This window comes from Trichechus manatus, unplaced genomic scaffold, assembly GCF_000243295.1.
Source record: "Trichechus manatus latirostris isolate Lorelei unplaced genomic scaffold, TriManLat1.0 scaffold00063, whole genome shotgun sequence".
Lineage (NCBI taxonomy): Eukaryota > Metazoa > Chordata > Mammalia > Sirenia > Trichechidae > Trichechus > Trichechus manatus.
The window spans coordinates 9340943-9358719 of record NW_004443999.1 but is presented as its reverse complement, the minus strand read 5'-3'; the positions used below and the strand labels follow the sequence as shown (position 1 = coordinate 9358719).

At 43.2% G+C, this 17777-nt stretch overlaps 1 protein-coding gene across 1 annotated transcript in view; it reads left to right on the top strand.

Moving 5' to 3' along the window:
- The window catches only part of CPLX4 (complexin 4), a 36868-nt gene that overhangs the window by 6062 nt on the left and 13029 nt on the right, over positions 1-17777 (top strand). Inside the window, exon 2 of the mRNA XM_004379270.2 lies at positions 7818-7905. Within this exon, the coding sequence (XP_004379327.1) occupies positions 7818-7905 (88 nt within the window). The remainder of the gene's footprint in view (positions 1-7817; positions 7906-17777) is intronic.

Below are 17777 nucleotides of genomic sequence, written 5' to 3'. Positions count from 1 at the left end.
TTTGTTACTGCCAGATGCAGGTCGTTAATGGGCAAAATAGTCGGACAGTAGATTTTTTACCATTGTGGTAAACATGACATGTCAGATAACAAGGTAATTGATAAGTGAGGAGTAGATATATAAGGAGCCCTTATGGCACAGTGGTTAAGCGCTCAGCTGCTAACCGAAAAGTCAGCAGTTCAAACCCACCAGCTGCTGCGTGGGAGAAAGATGTGGCAGTCTGCTTCTGTAAAGATTTACAGCCTTGGAAACCCTACGGGGCAGTTCTACTTTGTCCTTTAGTGTCGCTATGAGTTGGAACTGATTCAGCAACAACAGGTTTTAGTTAATGATATGCATGTTGAAGTATTTTTGCGCTCAACTACTAACTTAAAGGTTGGCAGCTCAAACCCACCTAGCAGCACCACAGAATAAAGGCCTACCGATCTGCTTCCATAAATATTACAGCCAAGAAAACCCTATGGAGCACAGTTCTACTCTTGTAATACATGGGGGTCTCCAAGAGTCAAAATTGACTTGACGGCAACAGGGTTTTTTTTTTTTGTACTGATGTCAGTCCCTGAGTGGTGGAAAAATTTAACTGCACTCAGCTGCTAATCTAAAAGTTGGAGGTTCAAGTTCACCCACAGGCACCTGAGAAAAAAGGCCTGGCAATCTACTTCCAAAAAATCAGCCAATGAAAACACTATGGAACACAGTTGTACTCTGACATACATGGGGTTGCCATGAGTAGTAGTACTGATGTCTGTGACTTTGAAATGCATCAAAAAATAAGAAGGACAGATGAGTGGATAGAGAGACGGGTAGATATGTGATAAAAACACATATAGTAAGGGGCTAATTATAGACTCTAGATGGCAGGTATATGGGTTTTCATGGTAAAATTCTTTCCACTTATCTGTATGTTTGAAATTTGTCATAACAAAATATTGGAGAAATAAAGACCTGATCCCTGCCCATGCCACCAAGTCACTAATCTCTTGGGAAAGTCATTCTATTTCCCTCTCCAAAGCTGGAGGGCTGGACCAATGCTTTCTCATGCCTATTAAGGGCCTCATATTCTTTTTTTTTTTTAATTGTACTTTAGATGAAGATTTACAGAACAAACTAATTTCTCATTAAACAGTTAGTACACATATACACATACTGTTTTTTGTTTTTTTTTATTTTTTTTTTAATTGTACTTCAGGTGAAGGTTTGCAGAACAAATAGTTTCTCACTAAACAGTAGTACACATATTGTTTTATGACACTGGTTAACAACCCCACGACATGTCAACCCTCTCCCTTCTTGACTTTTTTTTTTTTTTTTTTTGGTGAAAATATACATAGTCAAAGATACACAATTTCAAAAATTTCTACATGTATGGTTCAGTGACATCGATTACGTTCTTCCAGTTGTGCTGCTATTCTCAGTTTAGATGAAGGTTTACAGAACAAAATAGTTTCTCATTAAACAGTTAGTACACGTATTGCCCTATGACAATGGTTAACAACCCCACTACACGTCATCACTGTCCTTACTCAACCTTGGGTTCCCTATCACCAGCTTTCCTGTCCCCTCCTGCCTTCTAGTCCTGCCTCTGGGCTGGTGTGCTCCTTTAGTCTCATTTTTTTTCATGGGGCTGTCTAATCTTTGGCTAAAGGGTGAACCTCGGGAATAACTTCATTACTGAACTAAAAGGGTGTCCGGGGGCCATACTCTCGGGGTTTCTCCAGTCTGTCAGCCCAGTAAGTCTGGTCTTTTTTGTGAGTTAGAATTTTGTTCTACTTTTTTCTCCAGCTCTGTCCAGGACCCTCTGTTGTGATCCCTGTCAGAGCAGTCAGTGGTGGTAGCCGGGCACCATCTAGTCGTACTGGACTCGGTCTGGTGGAGGCCATGGTAGTTGTGGTCCGTTAGTCTTTTGGACTAATCTTTCCCTTGTATCTTTAGTTTTCTTCTTTCTCCATTGCTCCTGAAGGGGTGAGACCAGGGAAGTATCTTAGATGGCTGCTCACAAGCTTTTAAGACCCCAGACGCTACTCACCAGAGTAGAATGTAGAACATCTTCTTTATAAACTATATTATGCCAATTGAGCTAGATGTTCCTTGAGACCATAGTCCCCACAGCCCTCAACCCAGTAATTTGGTCCCTCAGGGAGTTTGGATGTGTATACAGAGCTTCCATGACCTTTCCTTGTACAAGTTGTGCTGGCTTCCCCAGTATTGTGTACTGTCTTACCCTTCACGAAAGTTACCACTTATCTATTGTCTATTTAGTGTTTCTCCATCCCCACCACGCCCCTCCCTGGTAACCATCAAAGATTGCTTCTTTTTGTGTGTAAACCTTTTCATGAATTTTTACCGTAGTGGTCTCATACAATATTTGTCCTTTTGTGATTGACTTATTTCACACAGCATAATGCCCTCCAGATTCATTCATGTTATGAGATGCTTTGCAGATTCATCATTGTTCTTTCTCGTTGCATAGTACTCCGTTGTGTGTATGCATCATAGTTTATCCATTCATCTATTGATGGGCATCTAGGTTGTTTCCATCTTTTTGCTATTGTGAACAATGCTGCAATGAACATGGGTATGCATATGTCTATTCGTGTGATGGCTCTTATTTCTCTAGGATATATTCCTAGGAGTGGGATTGCTGTATCATATGGTATTTCTATTTCTAGCTTTCTAAGGAAGCACTATATCATTTTCCAAAATGGTTGTAACATTTTGCCTTCCCACCAGTGGTGCATAAGAGTTCTGATCTCCCTGCAGCCTCTCCAACATTAGTTATTTTCTGTTTTTTTGATTCATGCCAGTAATGCTGGGGTGAGATGGTATCTCATTGTGGTTTTGATTTGCATTACTCTAATGGCCAGTGGGAAACCCTGGTGGTGTGGTGGTTAAGAGCTATGGCTGCTAAACAAAAGGCCAGCAGTTCAAATCCACCAGGTGCTCCTTGGAAACTCTATGGGGCAGTTGTACTCTGTCCTATAGGGTCGCTATGTGTCGGAATCCAATCGATGGCAACGGGTTTGGTTTTGTTCTTTTTTTAATGACTAGCGATTGTGAGCATTTCCTCATGTGTCTGTTGGCCGCTTGAATGTCTTCTTTGGTGAAGTGTCTGTTCATTTTCTTTGCCCATTTTTTAATTGGATTATTTGTCTTCTTTTTGTAGAGGTGTTGGATTTTCCTGTAGATTTTAGAGATTAGAACTTTGTCATATTTGTAATAGCCAAAAATGTTTTCCCAGTCAGTAGGTACTCTTTTTACTCTTTTGGTGAAGTCTTTTGATGAACATAGTGTTTAATTTTTAGAAGATCCCAGTTACTAGCTTATCTTCTGGAGTTTGTGTGTTGTTAGCTATGGTTTGAATCCTGTTAATGTTGTGTATTAGGGCCTCTAGCATTCATCCTATTTTTTCTTCTATGATCTTTATAGTTTTTGGCTTTATATTTAGCTCTTTGATCTAATTTGAATTAGTTTTTGTATATGGTGTGAGATATGGGTCCTGTTTCATTTTTTGCAGATGGACATCCAGTTTTGCCAGCACCATGTGTTAAAAAGACTGTCTTTTCCCCATTTGAACTTTGGGCCCTTGTCGAAGATCAGGTGACTATAGGTGGATGGATTTACATCTGGGTTCTCAATTCTGTTCCATTGGTCAATGTATCTGTTATTGTACCAGTACCAGGCTGTTTTGACTACAGTAGCTGTATAGTAGGTTCTGAGGTCAGGTAGTGCGAGTCCTCCTACTTTATTATTCAGTAGTGCTTTACTTATTCAGAGCTTCTTCCCTTTCCAAATAAAGTTAATGATTAGTTTTTCCATCTCTTTAAAGAATGTCGTTGGTATTTGGATAGGGATTGCATTGTATTTGTAAATTACTTTGGGTAGACTTGTCATTGTCACAATGTTGAGCCTACCTATCCATGATCATGGTATGTTTTTCTATTTATGTAGATCTCTTTTGTTTTCTTGCAGTAGTGTTTCGTAGTTTTCTTTGTATAGGTCTTTTACATCCCTGGTTAGATTTATTCCTAGGTTTTTTATTTTTTTAGAGGCTATTATAAATGGTATTGTTTTCCTGATTTCCTTTTCATCTTTCTGTTTACTGGTGTATAGGAATCCAACTGATTTTTGTATGTTTATCTTGTATCGTGCTACTCTGCTGAATATTTCTGTTAGTTCTAGTGGTTTTCTCATGGAGTCTTTTGGGTTTTCTATGTATAGTATCATATCATCCGCAGATAGGAACAGTTTTACTTCTTCATTACCAATTTGGATGCCCTTTATTTCTTTTTCTTGCTTTATTGCTCTAGCTACGACTTCCAGCACAATGTTAAATAGGAGTGGTGATAAAGGACATCCTTGTCTTGTTCCTGTTCTCAAGGGAAATATTTTCAGCCTTTCTCCATATAGATGTCCTTCATTATGTTGAGAAATTTCCCTTCTATATCTATTTTATTGAGAGTTTTTATCAGGAATAGGTGTTGGACTTTGTTGAATGCCTTTTCTTCATTGATTGAGATGATCATGTGATTCTTTTCTTCCCATTTTTTTATGTGGTGGATTATGTTGATTGATTTTCTAATGTTGAACCATCCTTGCATACCTGGTATTAATCCTACTTGGTTGTGGTGTATTATTTTTTTGATACAATGCTGAATTCTGTTGGCTAGAATTTTGTTGAGAATTTTTACATCTATATTCATGAGAGATGTTGGTCTGTAATTTTCTTTTTTTGCAGTGTCTTTGCCTGGTTTTGGTATCAGGGTTACGCTAGCTTCATCAAATGAATTCAGAAATATCCTTTCCTTTTCTATGTTCTGAAATAGTTTGAGTAGTACTGGTGTAAGCTCTTCTCTGAATGTTTGGCAGAATTCTCCAGTGAAGCCATCTGGGCCAGGGCATTTTTTTTGTTTGGAGTTTTTTTTTTTTTTTTCAATACCTTTTCAATCTCTTCTCTTTTTATGGGTCTGTTCAGATTTTCAACATCATTTTGTTTTAGTTTAGGTAGGTAGTGTGTTTCTAGAAATTTGTCCATTTCCTCTAGGTTATCAAATTTGTTGGAGTATAGGTTTTCATAATACTCTGTTATGATCTAAAGGCCTGACATTCTGTGGACAAAAATGAGTTCCGGGGGGGGGTGGTGCCTGAGCCCAGGGCCTAGTGATCAGTAGTTTAATCTGATTATTTGCTTCTGATTCAGCCCTTCCTCCTGTTCAGAATTCTGTGTAATGGTTAGGATTATTTCAAAATTTGGAGTCAAGGAATAGAGACCAACATTGCCATTGAATCAATTCTGACTCATAGCGACCCCATGTGTTAGAGAGTAGAACTGCTCCATATAATCTTTACAAATATAGATTGCCAGGCCTTTCTTCTGCAGCACTTCTGGGTGGGCTCAAAAAGCCAACCTTTAGGTTAGTTGCTATTGTTAAATGCAGTCGAGTCGGTTTTGACTCATAGCAACCCCATGTGACAGAATAGAACTTCCCCATAGGGTTTACTAGGCTATAATCTTTACAGGAGCAGATTGCCAGGTCTTTCTCCCATGGAGCAGCCGGGTGGGTTCAAACCATCAACCTTTCAGTTAGCAGCACAGCACTTAACCTTTTTGGCACCAGGGCTCCTTTTTAAGTTAGTAGTCCAGTTCAAGAAGCCCTTGTGGTACAGTGGTTAAACGCTTGGCTGCTAACCCAAAGGCTGGTAGTTCGAACCCACCAGCCGCTCTGCAGGAGAAAGAAGTGGCAGTCAGGTTCCATAAAGATTTCAGCCTTAGAAACCTATGGGGCAATCCTAGAGGGTCACTATGAGTTGACAACAGGTTTGGTTTTTTTGAGTGAGTCCAACACAAACCATTTGCACCACTCAAGGACCTGAGAGACCAGTGGAGCCACCCGAAAATGAAAATGGGGTTTGTTTTGAGGATGTGAGATGCTTCACCAAGCCATGTGCAGAAATCCCACCAGGCCTCACATGTGTCTAAACTGGGCACTAGAAGGCTGTCAGGAAGCTGCACGCACTCTTTTTCCATCTCTTGCCATCACTTCCGTCTCTGCTTGGCTGCTCTTTCTCAGCAACCAGCTATCCTACTCTTTCTATCACCCAGACCATGGGGCAGGTGGGAAACAGCAGCCCTGCCTCCAAGTTCACCTGTTTCAGTTCCAGGAACTCTATGGGTCTCTGTCTTTCTCAGTCCCAATCCCAAATTCAGAGTAGAGATTGTGTTTACCCATTGTGGTCCAATCGGATACGGCCAGGGGGCAGGGCCATGTGTATAAATTTAGCAACAATTTAGTTGTGGGCAGCTGGAAGGTGTTGGGGAAAATTTACTAAAAATAAAACCTACTCCCAGCCCAGAAAACCTCTCCACAAAAATAGAAGAGAAAGAAAAGTTGTATTATGGAATAAGCACTAAACCAATATGTGATGTACCACAGGCAATCTGCTAAAGAAATTGCAAGGACAAAAAAAATCTGACCCTTTATATAACTCCCTGGATACAACTCATTACATTCATGTTTCTGGGTAAAACTGCTTGTTTTTTTAAATACCTTTATGGCAGGATACCTGAAGGTATGCTAATCTCCTTCCAGGAAACTGGGAGGTAGGGGTGTGGTCTTCCTTGATGATCATATTTGAAAAGGGATGGCTCCCAGTTTCTTGAGGAAACATCACTGATGTCATACTTTTAAAGAGACAGAGAAAGAATTTACAATGACAAGCTGTCTAAAGTGAATTCTGAAAGAACAGGGGAGGAGAGGAGCTTCTTCCTTTAATTTCAGCCGGGAGAAAGAAAACTTTTGATTTTCTATTTGTAGTTGTCCTTACAGAGAGGGTGTCCCTGGGTGGCAGAAGCAGTTTGCAATCGGCTGCTGACCTAAAAGGTTGTTAGTTCTAACCCGCCTAGTGGCACCGTGGAAGAAAGGCTTGGCAATCAGCTTCTGTAAAGATTACAGCCAAAAAAAACCCTATGGAGCAGTTCTGCTCTGTAACACATGGGGTTGCCATGAGTCAGAACTGACTTGAAGGCAGTGGGTTTGGTTTGGTTTTTCAGAGGAGAGATGGTTCTTGAGAGCTTGGCTGACATCCCCCAAAGATCTCCATTTTGGTCTGGATTATCATGAGCAAGGGAATCCACCTCATACATGCATGACCACGAGTCCAATTAGATCGTCCCTAAAGCAGGACTCAGTATGGCATTCCAGAAATCTATCCCATCTTGTTCGGGGATGCTTCTTTCCAAACAGGAAAGACTAAATTGGGATCTTGAGAGGGTGACGATGAAAGGAAAACAGCATATATTATATCCCCAAAGACCGTGTGCCTCTAAAGGGTCCTTTAGCGCTGGGTTCTACAACCCTGTTTTAGATTGAGTAAGAATCAACCAGGAAGCTTGTTAAAAGTGTAGTTGCCCTCCCTCACCCCCAGGGATTCTGGTGCAATAGTAGAACTGGGATCGGAGTCCCTTGGTGGCCATAAGGTTAAGCACTGGACTACTAACCAAAAGGTTAGTGGTTTGAACTCGCCCAGAGGTGCCTCAGAAGTAAGCTGTGGCAGTCTGCTTCCAAAAGGTTAAAGCCTTGAAAACCCTATGGACCAGTTCTACTCTGCACACATAGGGTCACAATCGACTCAATGGCAATGTGTAAAATGAGTCCTTAGAGCAAATATCCTGTTGCCCAGGTGTCTGCCTGCACTGGGGGCTGGGAAGTGTATTCCAGTGTCAAGCGTGTCAGAGCACAGGCTGGAATGTCCTGAATTCTCTATGTCCTTATGACATTCTTTAACTTTTCTTTAACTTTATCCTCTTCCTTAACTTTTAGAATGGAAAGAGATGCTGCATTTACACAAAAAAAGGCAGAGAGGGCATGCCTCAGAGTTCATCTCCGAGAAAAATACAGACTTCCAAAGGTAACACACTCATTTTTTTTTAAATTGTACTTTAGATGAAGGTTTACACAACAAATAGTTTCTCATTAAACTGTTAGTACACATATTGTTTTATGACAATGGTTAACAACCCCATGACATGTCAACACTGTCCTTCTTGACCTTGGGTTCCCTATTACCAGCTTTCCTGTCCCCGCCTGCCTTCTAGTCCTGCCTCTGGGCTGGTGCGCCCCTTCAGTCTCATTTTGTTTCATGGGGCTGTCTAAACTTTGGCTAAAGGGTGAACCTCGGGAATGACTTCATTACTGAACTAAAAGGGTGCCTGGGGGCCATGCTCTCGGGGTTTCTCCAGTCTGTCAGCCCAGTAAGTCTGGTCTTTTTTGTGAGTTAGAATTTTGTTCTACGTTTTTCTCAAGTTCTGTCCGGGACCCTCTGTTGTGATCCCTGTCAGAGCAGTCAGTGGTGGTAGCCGGACACCATCTAGTTGTACTGGACTCAGTCTGCTGGAGGCCATGGTAGCTGTGGTCCATTAGTCCTTTGGACTAATCTTTCCCTTGTATCTTGTTTTCTTCATTCTCCCTTGCTCCTGAAGGGGTGAGACCAGTGGAGTATCTTAGATGGCCACTCACAGGCTTTTAAGATGAAAAAGCTACTCACCAAAGTAGAATGTAGAGCATTTTCTTTATAAACTGTTTTATGCCAATTGAGCTACATGTTCCCCGAGACCATGGTCCCCACGGCCCTCCGCCCAGCAATTCGGTCCCTCAGGGAGTTTGGATGTGTTTATGGAGCTTCCATGACCTTTCCTTGTACAAGCTGTGCTGGCTTCCCCAGTATTGTGTACTGCAAAGGTAAGACACTCTTAACACAAAGAACATATCATCATGTCTTAATTAATAAAAATGGAGGAGAATATTTGACCATCAACAAAGGGTCACTTTCATGAATGTGTATATAAGAATACACACACACACATTTTTGTCTTAATTGAGGGCTTTGATATGTGAAAAAAGTATTGAACTAGGAGTTCATACAAACTGGATTCCAGCCTTTAACCTCTATGAACTTCCATTTCCTCTCAACAAAATGGAGTTAATACCTATAGATGACATAGGTGTGCTTTAACAAACAGAAAGTTTAGGAGGCTAGACGTCTGAATTCAGTGCACCGGCTCTAGGGGAAGGCTTTCTCTCTGTCAGCTCTAGGGGAAGGTCCTTGTCTCTTTTCGGCTTCTGTTTCTTGGTTCCTTGGAGATCTCACATGGCATAGCATCTATCTTTCCTCATCTGTGCTTTTTTTTTTTTTTTCTGCTTGGTTAATCTGCTGTTTTATATCTCAAAATAAATTGACTTAAGATGCATTCTACACAAATACTGCCTCATTAACATAAAAAAGAAAACCCTATTCCAAATGGAATTATAACCACAGGGATAGTAAGATTTACAACACATATTTTTAGGGGGACCCAATTCAATCCATAACATCTGCTAAAGGTCACACAGCCAGGAAGTGGCAGTCTGAGGTCTTGCCGTCAGTAACATTCTGTCTCTCTTTAAAGGGAACATTCGGTGCCTTGTTTTTGGAGATGATGTAGTATTCGTGGGCACTACCTAGCTCAGCTCTGGCTGAGTGGATGAACATCTGGAGTCTCTAGTTGAGTCCGCAGTTGGGTTAGTGGTGGGAAGAGGCTGTGCTTACCTGTTATGGCACATGACTCGGGATGCCCTGGTCCAGGGCTTGTGTCCAGTGGTGACAGAGGGCCCGGCACCTTGCTCCTCTGGCTCACCTCCTCTGTCCCCATTTCCCCCACCTGGAACTACCTTCTGATTAGGTGCTTAACTTCATATTCTAAAAGCACACCCTCCCTTTGAGTACAGTGCCTGACAAATAGTAAGCTGTCAGTAGACATTACTGTCATTACTATTTCGATGTTGTTGTTAGGTGCCATGGCAAGTTGATTCCAACTCATAGCAACCCCATGTGACAGAGTAGAACTGCCCCATAGAATTTCCTTGGCTGTAATCTTTATGGAAGCAGATCGACAGGTCTCTATTCTGCAGAGCTGCTGAGTGGGTTCAAACCTTTAGCAGCTGAGAATTTAACTGTTTGCAGCCCCAGTTCTTGTTGTTGTTGTGTGCTGTTGAGTAGATTCCAACTCATAGTGACCCTACAAAGTGCCTACAAAAAGTCTTACGTTTCGATAATAATAAGCGGGGTATTGAAGGTAGTCATGCCTTGGGTAAGTGCACTAGTGTGCATAAAAAATACAATAACTCGAGGTCCCTGAACCTCAAGAATCCGAGCTTTTGATTGTTTTCTTTACAGCGGTGAGTCTATAGCCTCACTCATTTCCAGATCCTTGTTGGTGACACGTTTAGGCTTAGCAGCAAGACTTCAATGCTCTGCAAAGAAAAACAATTCCCTGATCTCTGAGCCCAGACATCCTCTGGGACACAAGTTTTTCCAATAGAAACTAACGAACAAGGAAAGAATTATAGGCATAAGAATGTGCCCATTCAGATCCTCTCTGGAGAGGAACAGACCCTGGAGAGTGACAGTGACTATATCTACATAGGCTACTGCTCCCTAAGCCAGCGAGGGAAGCGGGAGCAGGAAGGGAGTGAATAAATTGTTAGCAGTGGAGTGCGGTATCTTGCATTGCATGGTTTACTGACGCTCATAAAATATAAGTTCTAAATACACTTTTTTCTAAAGCTGTTTCAAATGCATAGTCCATTTGCCACCACATCTGATTTTTACATGGACCCTGAAAGGAACCCTTGAGTCCATCTAATAATTTAGTACCACTGCCTCATTTTACACAAGTAGAAACTGCAGCCCAGAGGGTTAAGGAGCTTTGCAAAGGCCCACGGCTATTGAGTGACAGAACCAGGATAAGAATTTAGGCCTCCCAACCAACTTACAAAAGGATTTGAACACAGCTCCTTCTGGCCCGAAAGCCTCTGCTCTTTCATCCCTTAATATCTGAGATGTCCCAGAGTCTCAGCATAGGTTTATGCTTCACGTAGCTTAAAACTGCACTGAGACTTTGGGGACAACCTGCACTGTCTTACTCTTTCTGTGAAATGTCACTGAGTCCCACGACCAGCAGCCCAGGCACATGGTCCTTCTGTTTCTGTGTTGCCTGGTGACTAAATTCTAGATGCAATTCAAATACATGGATGAGAATGTCACTTGAAAGAACTCTACACTTCGTGGTTCATTGCAGAGATTACTTTCAGATGGGGCCTCCCTGTTGTTGTGCTGTCCCGTCGATTCAGACTCATTAACAACCCCTTGTGACAGAGTAGAACTGCCCCCATAGGGTTTCCTAGGCTGTAATCTTCACAAGAGCCGATGGCCAGGTCTTTTCTCCTGCAGAGGGTCTGGTGGGTTCAAACCGCTGACTTTTCAGTTAGCAGCCAAGTGCTTAACCACTGCGCCACCAGCGTTCCTTGGGATGTTTTTGTAGTATGGTGACATCTTTGTAAAAATGTATTCTATATACAACATTTCAAGAATTTGCCTATTGTGTGAGAAATACTAATAATGCAATTGCCTGCTTTTTGTAACGCACAATGAAATTCCTATTCACAGTACACTATCCATAAAGACAGTAATTAATAGAAATCATACAATAGAAAAACCCACTGGGTCATAGTACACTTTGTCCAAATGTGTCTAATTTCCCAAACTCAACGCAGCACCTTGCGCTTGAAGTTGAGCCCCATCCTTGGAAACCCCTTGCCTCTCCCGTGGCTATCACATGTTACCAGAGTCGTGGAGATCCCCCACCCCTCTTCCTTGTACCCCCCACATCCATCTTCACCACCCGCTTTCACAGACAAACAAGGCTCTGGGTGCAACGGGCCTTCAATAGCCTCTGGGGCCGGAAAAGAGGCCCTGGGAGACAGACACATTCCCCGGGTTACGATCAGATCAGCAGCAGGGGCAGAAGCTTCATTTGCGCAAAACGGCAGCGGCAGCGCCTTTTCCCGCCGGGTCTCGGGGCTGCAGCGGGGACAGCGCCCAGAGGCTCCCTGGCGCCCCCTGGTGTTCCCAGAGCAGCAGCTGTGGCATCAGCAGGAAAACGCACCCACGTGCCGAAGCAGAAAGCACTCCTTGGTGACTATGGGTTGTAGCAAGGACAGGGGCAGGGGCAGAAATGTCTGGAGATGACCTTTTTTTAATTAAACGTTCATTTTTAAAATGTTGTTAGTCGCCCTCAAATCTACTCCGACTCGTGGACACTCCATGTGTGCAGAGTAGAATCGCTCCATAGGGCTTTCAAGGCTGTGACATTTTGGGAGCAAGTCGCCAGGCCTTTCTTCCAAGGTGCCTCTGGGTAGGTTCAAACCACCAACCTTTTGGCTAGTAGTTGAGAGCTTAACCGTTAGCCATTAGCATCACCCAGGGACTCCTTTTTTTTATATTAAGGACCAGATTGTGTTATTCTAAAGTGGCCACTGTGCTAGCAAGCCTGGAAGGGCAGGGTCTGCCCTCCTAGAAGCAGCTTTCAACGCAAAGCAGGAGGCAATAGCCCCCTTGAATGAGCAGGTGGGGATAGGCTGGCGAACAAGCTTCTGCAGAGTGGGATCCCCTCACAAAGCACCAGAAGAGTATGCTTGGAAACAGGTCTCAGATGTCTCCGAAGTAACCAGGACCGTGAGAGATTTAGAAATGACTGTAATTGAGGAAGAATTGATGGAATTGGATATATTGGGCCTTGAGAGGAGATGAAGCAGGGACACGAAGAATATGAGGGGGTCATTCTGTCCCAGATAGTGCATACTGGGCTTATATTCTAATTCTGCATCTGGCTGACTTACCTGGAGTGGCTGATTGTGAACTGGAGCTCTGAAAGCTTTGTCTGATTATACAGAGGAACCCTGTATAACGGTACCTTCAGGATGCCATCAGAAAACTACAATGGGGATCAAAGTTGTAGGTTTTCATCTCCTAGATGCTCCAGTAAGGAGCAAGGAGGCCCTAGAATGCCCGGGGGATGTGATGGCGAAAGCCAGGGCTATGACTGTGTGTAGATGAATCAGAGGGGAAAGAGATGAGAGGCAGGTGACCGGTGCTGACAATCCTACAGTAGCCCACCAAAACCAAACCAAACCAGCTGCCATTGAGTAGATACTAACTCTTGGCAACCTTACGTGTGTAGGAGTAGAACCAAGTTTCATAGAGTTTTCAATGGATGATTTTTCAGAAGTAGATCACCAGGTCTTTCTTCCGAGGCATTTCTGCATGGACTTGAACCTTCAGCATTTTGGTTAGGAGTTGAGCACAAACTGTTTGGCCCACCCAGGAATGCCCTACAGCAGCCCTGGAGACAGCTAACGGAGGCGTGATCCCAGAGGAGTTACGTTGGAAAGGGGGCAACAGATTCCAAAGTCTTCACGTGGATTTCGTCCCTGGGCTTAGCAGCTGAGGCCATCTAAGGAACATGCCAGCTGTCTCTTCTTCTCCACTTTCTAAGTTCTCTTCCTAGAGTGTGCTGTCACCAGAAAGCTGGGTTCCTGGACTACCACATCACCTTCGCTCCTTGACACCAGTGTCTGAGTGCTATTAGCTTTTCATTAAACTCTTTTTTTTTTTAAATATTTTATTGTGTTTTTGATGAAAGTTTGCACAGCAAATTAGACTCTCATTTAACAATTTCCATACATGTTGTTCAGTGACATTGGTTACATTTTTCATAATGTGTCAGCATTCTCATTATTTCCATTTTGGTTGTTCTGTTCCCATTAACCCAGTCACCTGTTCCTCCTTACACTGTCATCTTCGGTCTAGGGAAAATGTTTACTGTTTGGTTTCATTTAGATGATTGTTTAGAGAAGCACAGTACTCATGGGTTATGGCATGGATTGAATTATGTCCCCCCAAAAATGTGCGTATCAATTTGCCTGGGCCACGATTCCCAGTATTGTGTGGTTGTCCTCCATTTTGTAACTGTAATTTTATGTTAAAGAGGATTAGGGTGGGATTGTAACACGCTTACTAAGGTCACATCCCTGATCCAGTGTAAAGGGAGTTTCCTTGGAGTGTGGCCTGCGCCACCTTATGTCTTACAAGAGATAAAAGGTAAGGGAAGCAAGCAGAGAAGGGGGGACCTCATACCACCAAGATAGCACTGCAGGGAGCAGAGCGCATCGTTTGGACCCGGGGTCCCTGCGCAGACAAGCTCCTGGTCCGGGGGGAAGGTTGATGAGAAGGCCGACAGAGGGAAAGAGAGGAAAGCCTTCTCCTGGAGCAGATGTCCTGAATTTGGACTTTTAGGCTACTTTACTGTGAGGAAATAAATTTCTCTGTGTTAAGGCCATTCACCTGTGGTATTTCTGTTATAGCAGCACTAAATGACCAAGACAGGTTATATGATTTATTTTATGAGCCAATCTGTCATTTGGCTGAAAAGTAGCCTCTGGGAATGGTTTGAGTTCCAAGTTTAAAGGGTATCCCAGGGCGATAGTCTCTAGGGTTCCTCTAGTCTCTACCGGTCCAGTAAATCTGGCCTTTTTTTCGGAATTGGAGTTTTGTTTTACATTTTTTCTCCCATTCCATCCAAAACCATCTATTGTGTCCCTGGCGGAACAGTCAGTAGTGGTAGCTGGGCACTATCTAGCTCTTCTGGTCTCAAGGTAGGCAAGGCTGTGGGTCACGTAGACTATTAGTCCTGTAGACTGGTTTCTTCTTTGAGTCTTTCATTTCCTTCCTTCTCTTTTCTTCTGGATGAGTAGAGACCAATAGTTGTATCTTAGATGGCCGCTTGCAAGTTTTTAAGACACAGACGCTACTCACCAAACTAGGATGTAGAACATTATCTTTATGAACTATATTGTGCCAATTCACCAAGTTGCCCCATGAGACTATGGTCCTAAACGCAGTTAAACTCTTATTTTTTTTAACTACAGAAAAGCACATATCCTAAGTGTACACTCAGTGCATAATCGTAACGCTCCTGTGTAAATCAAAGGACTTGTCCAAGGTCAAAAAGCTTACTTGTGGCAAGGCGGACTTGAGCCTCATTCTTCAGTGCTTTTTGAATGTCCTATTCTCCTTAACCAAAAAACCGAACCAGATGCCGTGAGTCAGTTCCCATTCATGGAAACCCCATGTGTGTCAGAGTAGAACTATGCTCCCTGGGGTTTTCAGTGGCTGATTTTTCAGAAGTAGCTCACCGGACCTTTCTTCCAAGGGACCTTTGGGTGGACTCAAACTGCCAACCATTTCGTTAGCAGCCGAGCACATTAACCATTTGCAGCACCCACAGACTCCCCATTCTCCCTACATTCCCTTTAAATTCTGTGTCTCCATCTATGATGGTGGAATTTAGAACTGAACACAACTATCTAACAAAGAAAATGGTATTGGGCAGAAAGCAAGAGGTTCCAGGGCCTTGCTGGGCTCTGAATAACAACCTTGCCCTTCCCAAGCGTTGGCAGAATACTTAGCCCTGTGCCATTTTATCAAATCCACACTGGGTAAACAGCGGTAGTAATAGTATTAACAGTCTACAGGGAATTCGACACATTCAACGTGCCCTCCAGCTAATGAGGACAACCCCCCTGGGCACCCCATTCACAATTCCTCAGGGTCACCATCACAGCGGTTATATAACAGCAGGAGGCAGGTCTGAGCCCTTCCCTATTCTGAGGCCCAAAGAGAGCAGATTTGAGGAAAATGTCTTCCCGGGAGCTGTCAGCTCTAATGAGGGTAACTGCGTCACATTCTGGAATTACGACTGCATTTTCTAAAGAAATTATTTGGCTGGTGTTTCCTATGAAAAAGAGTTTTACTCTATTGCTGATTGGGGAAAGCAAATTTGGCTTCTTTAAAAAGGAACAATGTAGGCCTGACCCACCAGACAAGCAGAAAAAGGCCCCATAGCCCAAATTTGTTAATTGTTAATGACAGCAGCATTTGTCCTACTGATGTTCTTTGATGATCGTTTTTAATTGCAGTAATCAGATAAGTAATCAAATAAGTGTGGTGGTCAGACTCGAGTAATCTGAAGTATATATTGTTGTTGTTGCTAATGAGCCAGCTCCGACCCATGGAGGGACCTTACGTATAACAAAAGGAAACTTGCACCGTCTTCATGATCGTTGGTATGTTTGAGTCCATCGTTGCAACCCCTGACGTATATATAGCCAACTATATAAATCATTGCTGGAGAAAGATGTGGTGGTCTGCTTCCGTAAAGATTTACAGCCTTGGGAACCCTATGGGGCAGTTCTACTCCATCCTATGGGGTTGCTATAAGTCAGAATTGACTCAACAGCAGTGGGTTTGGTTTTGGCATGTAAATTAATGTTTATGTACGCGTGTCCAGCCTATGTTGGTTTCCTCTAGTTTTCAAAGCGTGGGTAATTAAAAAAAAAAAAAAAACAGTTACCAAGGAGTCAGTTCTGACTCCTGATGACCCCTTATGTTGCAGAGTAGAACTGCACTCCATAACGTTTTCAAGGCTGTGACCTTTCGGAATCACATCGCCTGTTTGTTGCTGTGTGCTGCCAAGTCGATTCCGACGCATAGTGACCCCATGTGACAGAGTAGAACTGCCCCATAGGGTTTTCTAAGCTATAATCCTTACAATGGAGCCCTGGTGGCGCAGTGGTTAAGAGCTATGGCTGCTAACCAAAAGGTCTGCAGTTTGAATCCACCAGGTGTTCCTTGGAAACCCTATGAGGCAGTTTTACTCTGTCCCATAGGATCAATATCAGTTGGAATCAACTCTGTGGCAATTGTTTTGGTTTTTTTGTAAATAGTTCTCAACTCATCCTCCAGTGCAGGCCTTCATCATTTCTCACCTGTATTGTGATAACAGCTCCGAAGTCATTTTCTGCTTTGAGTCTTGCTCCCCTGAAAACTCCAGAGTGAAGTTTCTAAAACACCTGTCTGATCCTATTCCTCCTCTGTTTAAAAAAAAAAAAAAAAAAAAAGGTTTACTTGCTTTTTAGAATAAAGTCCAGACTCCTTGACCTGCACCCATGATGTAGCTCCTGTCTCCCTTGCTTCATCTGCCAATCCCTGCCCGGACCGCACCTTCCTCCCGCCCTGTCCCCGCAACTGTTCCTGGGCCCCCTTTCCTATGTGGCTAACTCCTACTCTTCTGCAAGATTTGGTCTAGTGCTACTTCCTCCAGAGTCTTCTATGACCTCCCTCCCCCACCCAGGGCTGGATGGGGTCACTCTCTTCCTTGCTCCCATAAGATCTTTCATGCGTGTCTTTAACATCATCTTGCTCTTGTTGGGTGCCGTCCCGTTGATTCCAACTCATACGATCCCATGTGACACAGTAGAACTGCCTAATAGGGTTTTCTAGGCTGTAGTCTTTACAGGAAAGAGCCCTAGTGATGCAGTGGTTAAGAGCTCAGCTGTTAACCGAAAGATCAGCGGTTCAAACTCACCCAGCTGCTTCACAGGAGAAAGATGTGGCAGTCAGGTTCCATAAAGATTACAGCCTTGGAAACCCTATAGGGCAGTTCTACTCTGTCCTATAGGCTCGCTATGAGTCAGAATCAACTTGACGGCAACGGGATTCTTTTTTGGATTTGTTTGTTTTAATTTTTACGGGAGCAGATTGCCTAGTCTTTTCTCCCACAGAGACTCTGGGTAGGTTTGAACTACCATCCTTTCAGTTAGTAGCCGGGAGCTTAACCAGTGCTCCACCAGAGCTCCTTGACATCATCTCACCACCCTGAATATTCTCTACGTGTGTGTCAGCCTCACCTACTAGACTGTGTGCTCCTTCACAAAGGGGCTGACTTTTCATCTTCGTCCTCAGTGCCTAGCACAGTGCCTGACATACAGAAGCTGCATACACACACACACACACACACACAATGTTTGCTGAATGAATAGATGGTATTTAGTGAGAAAAAAAAA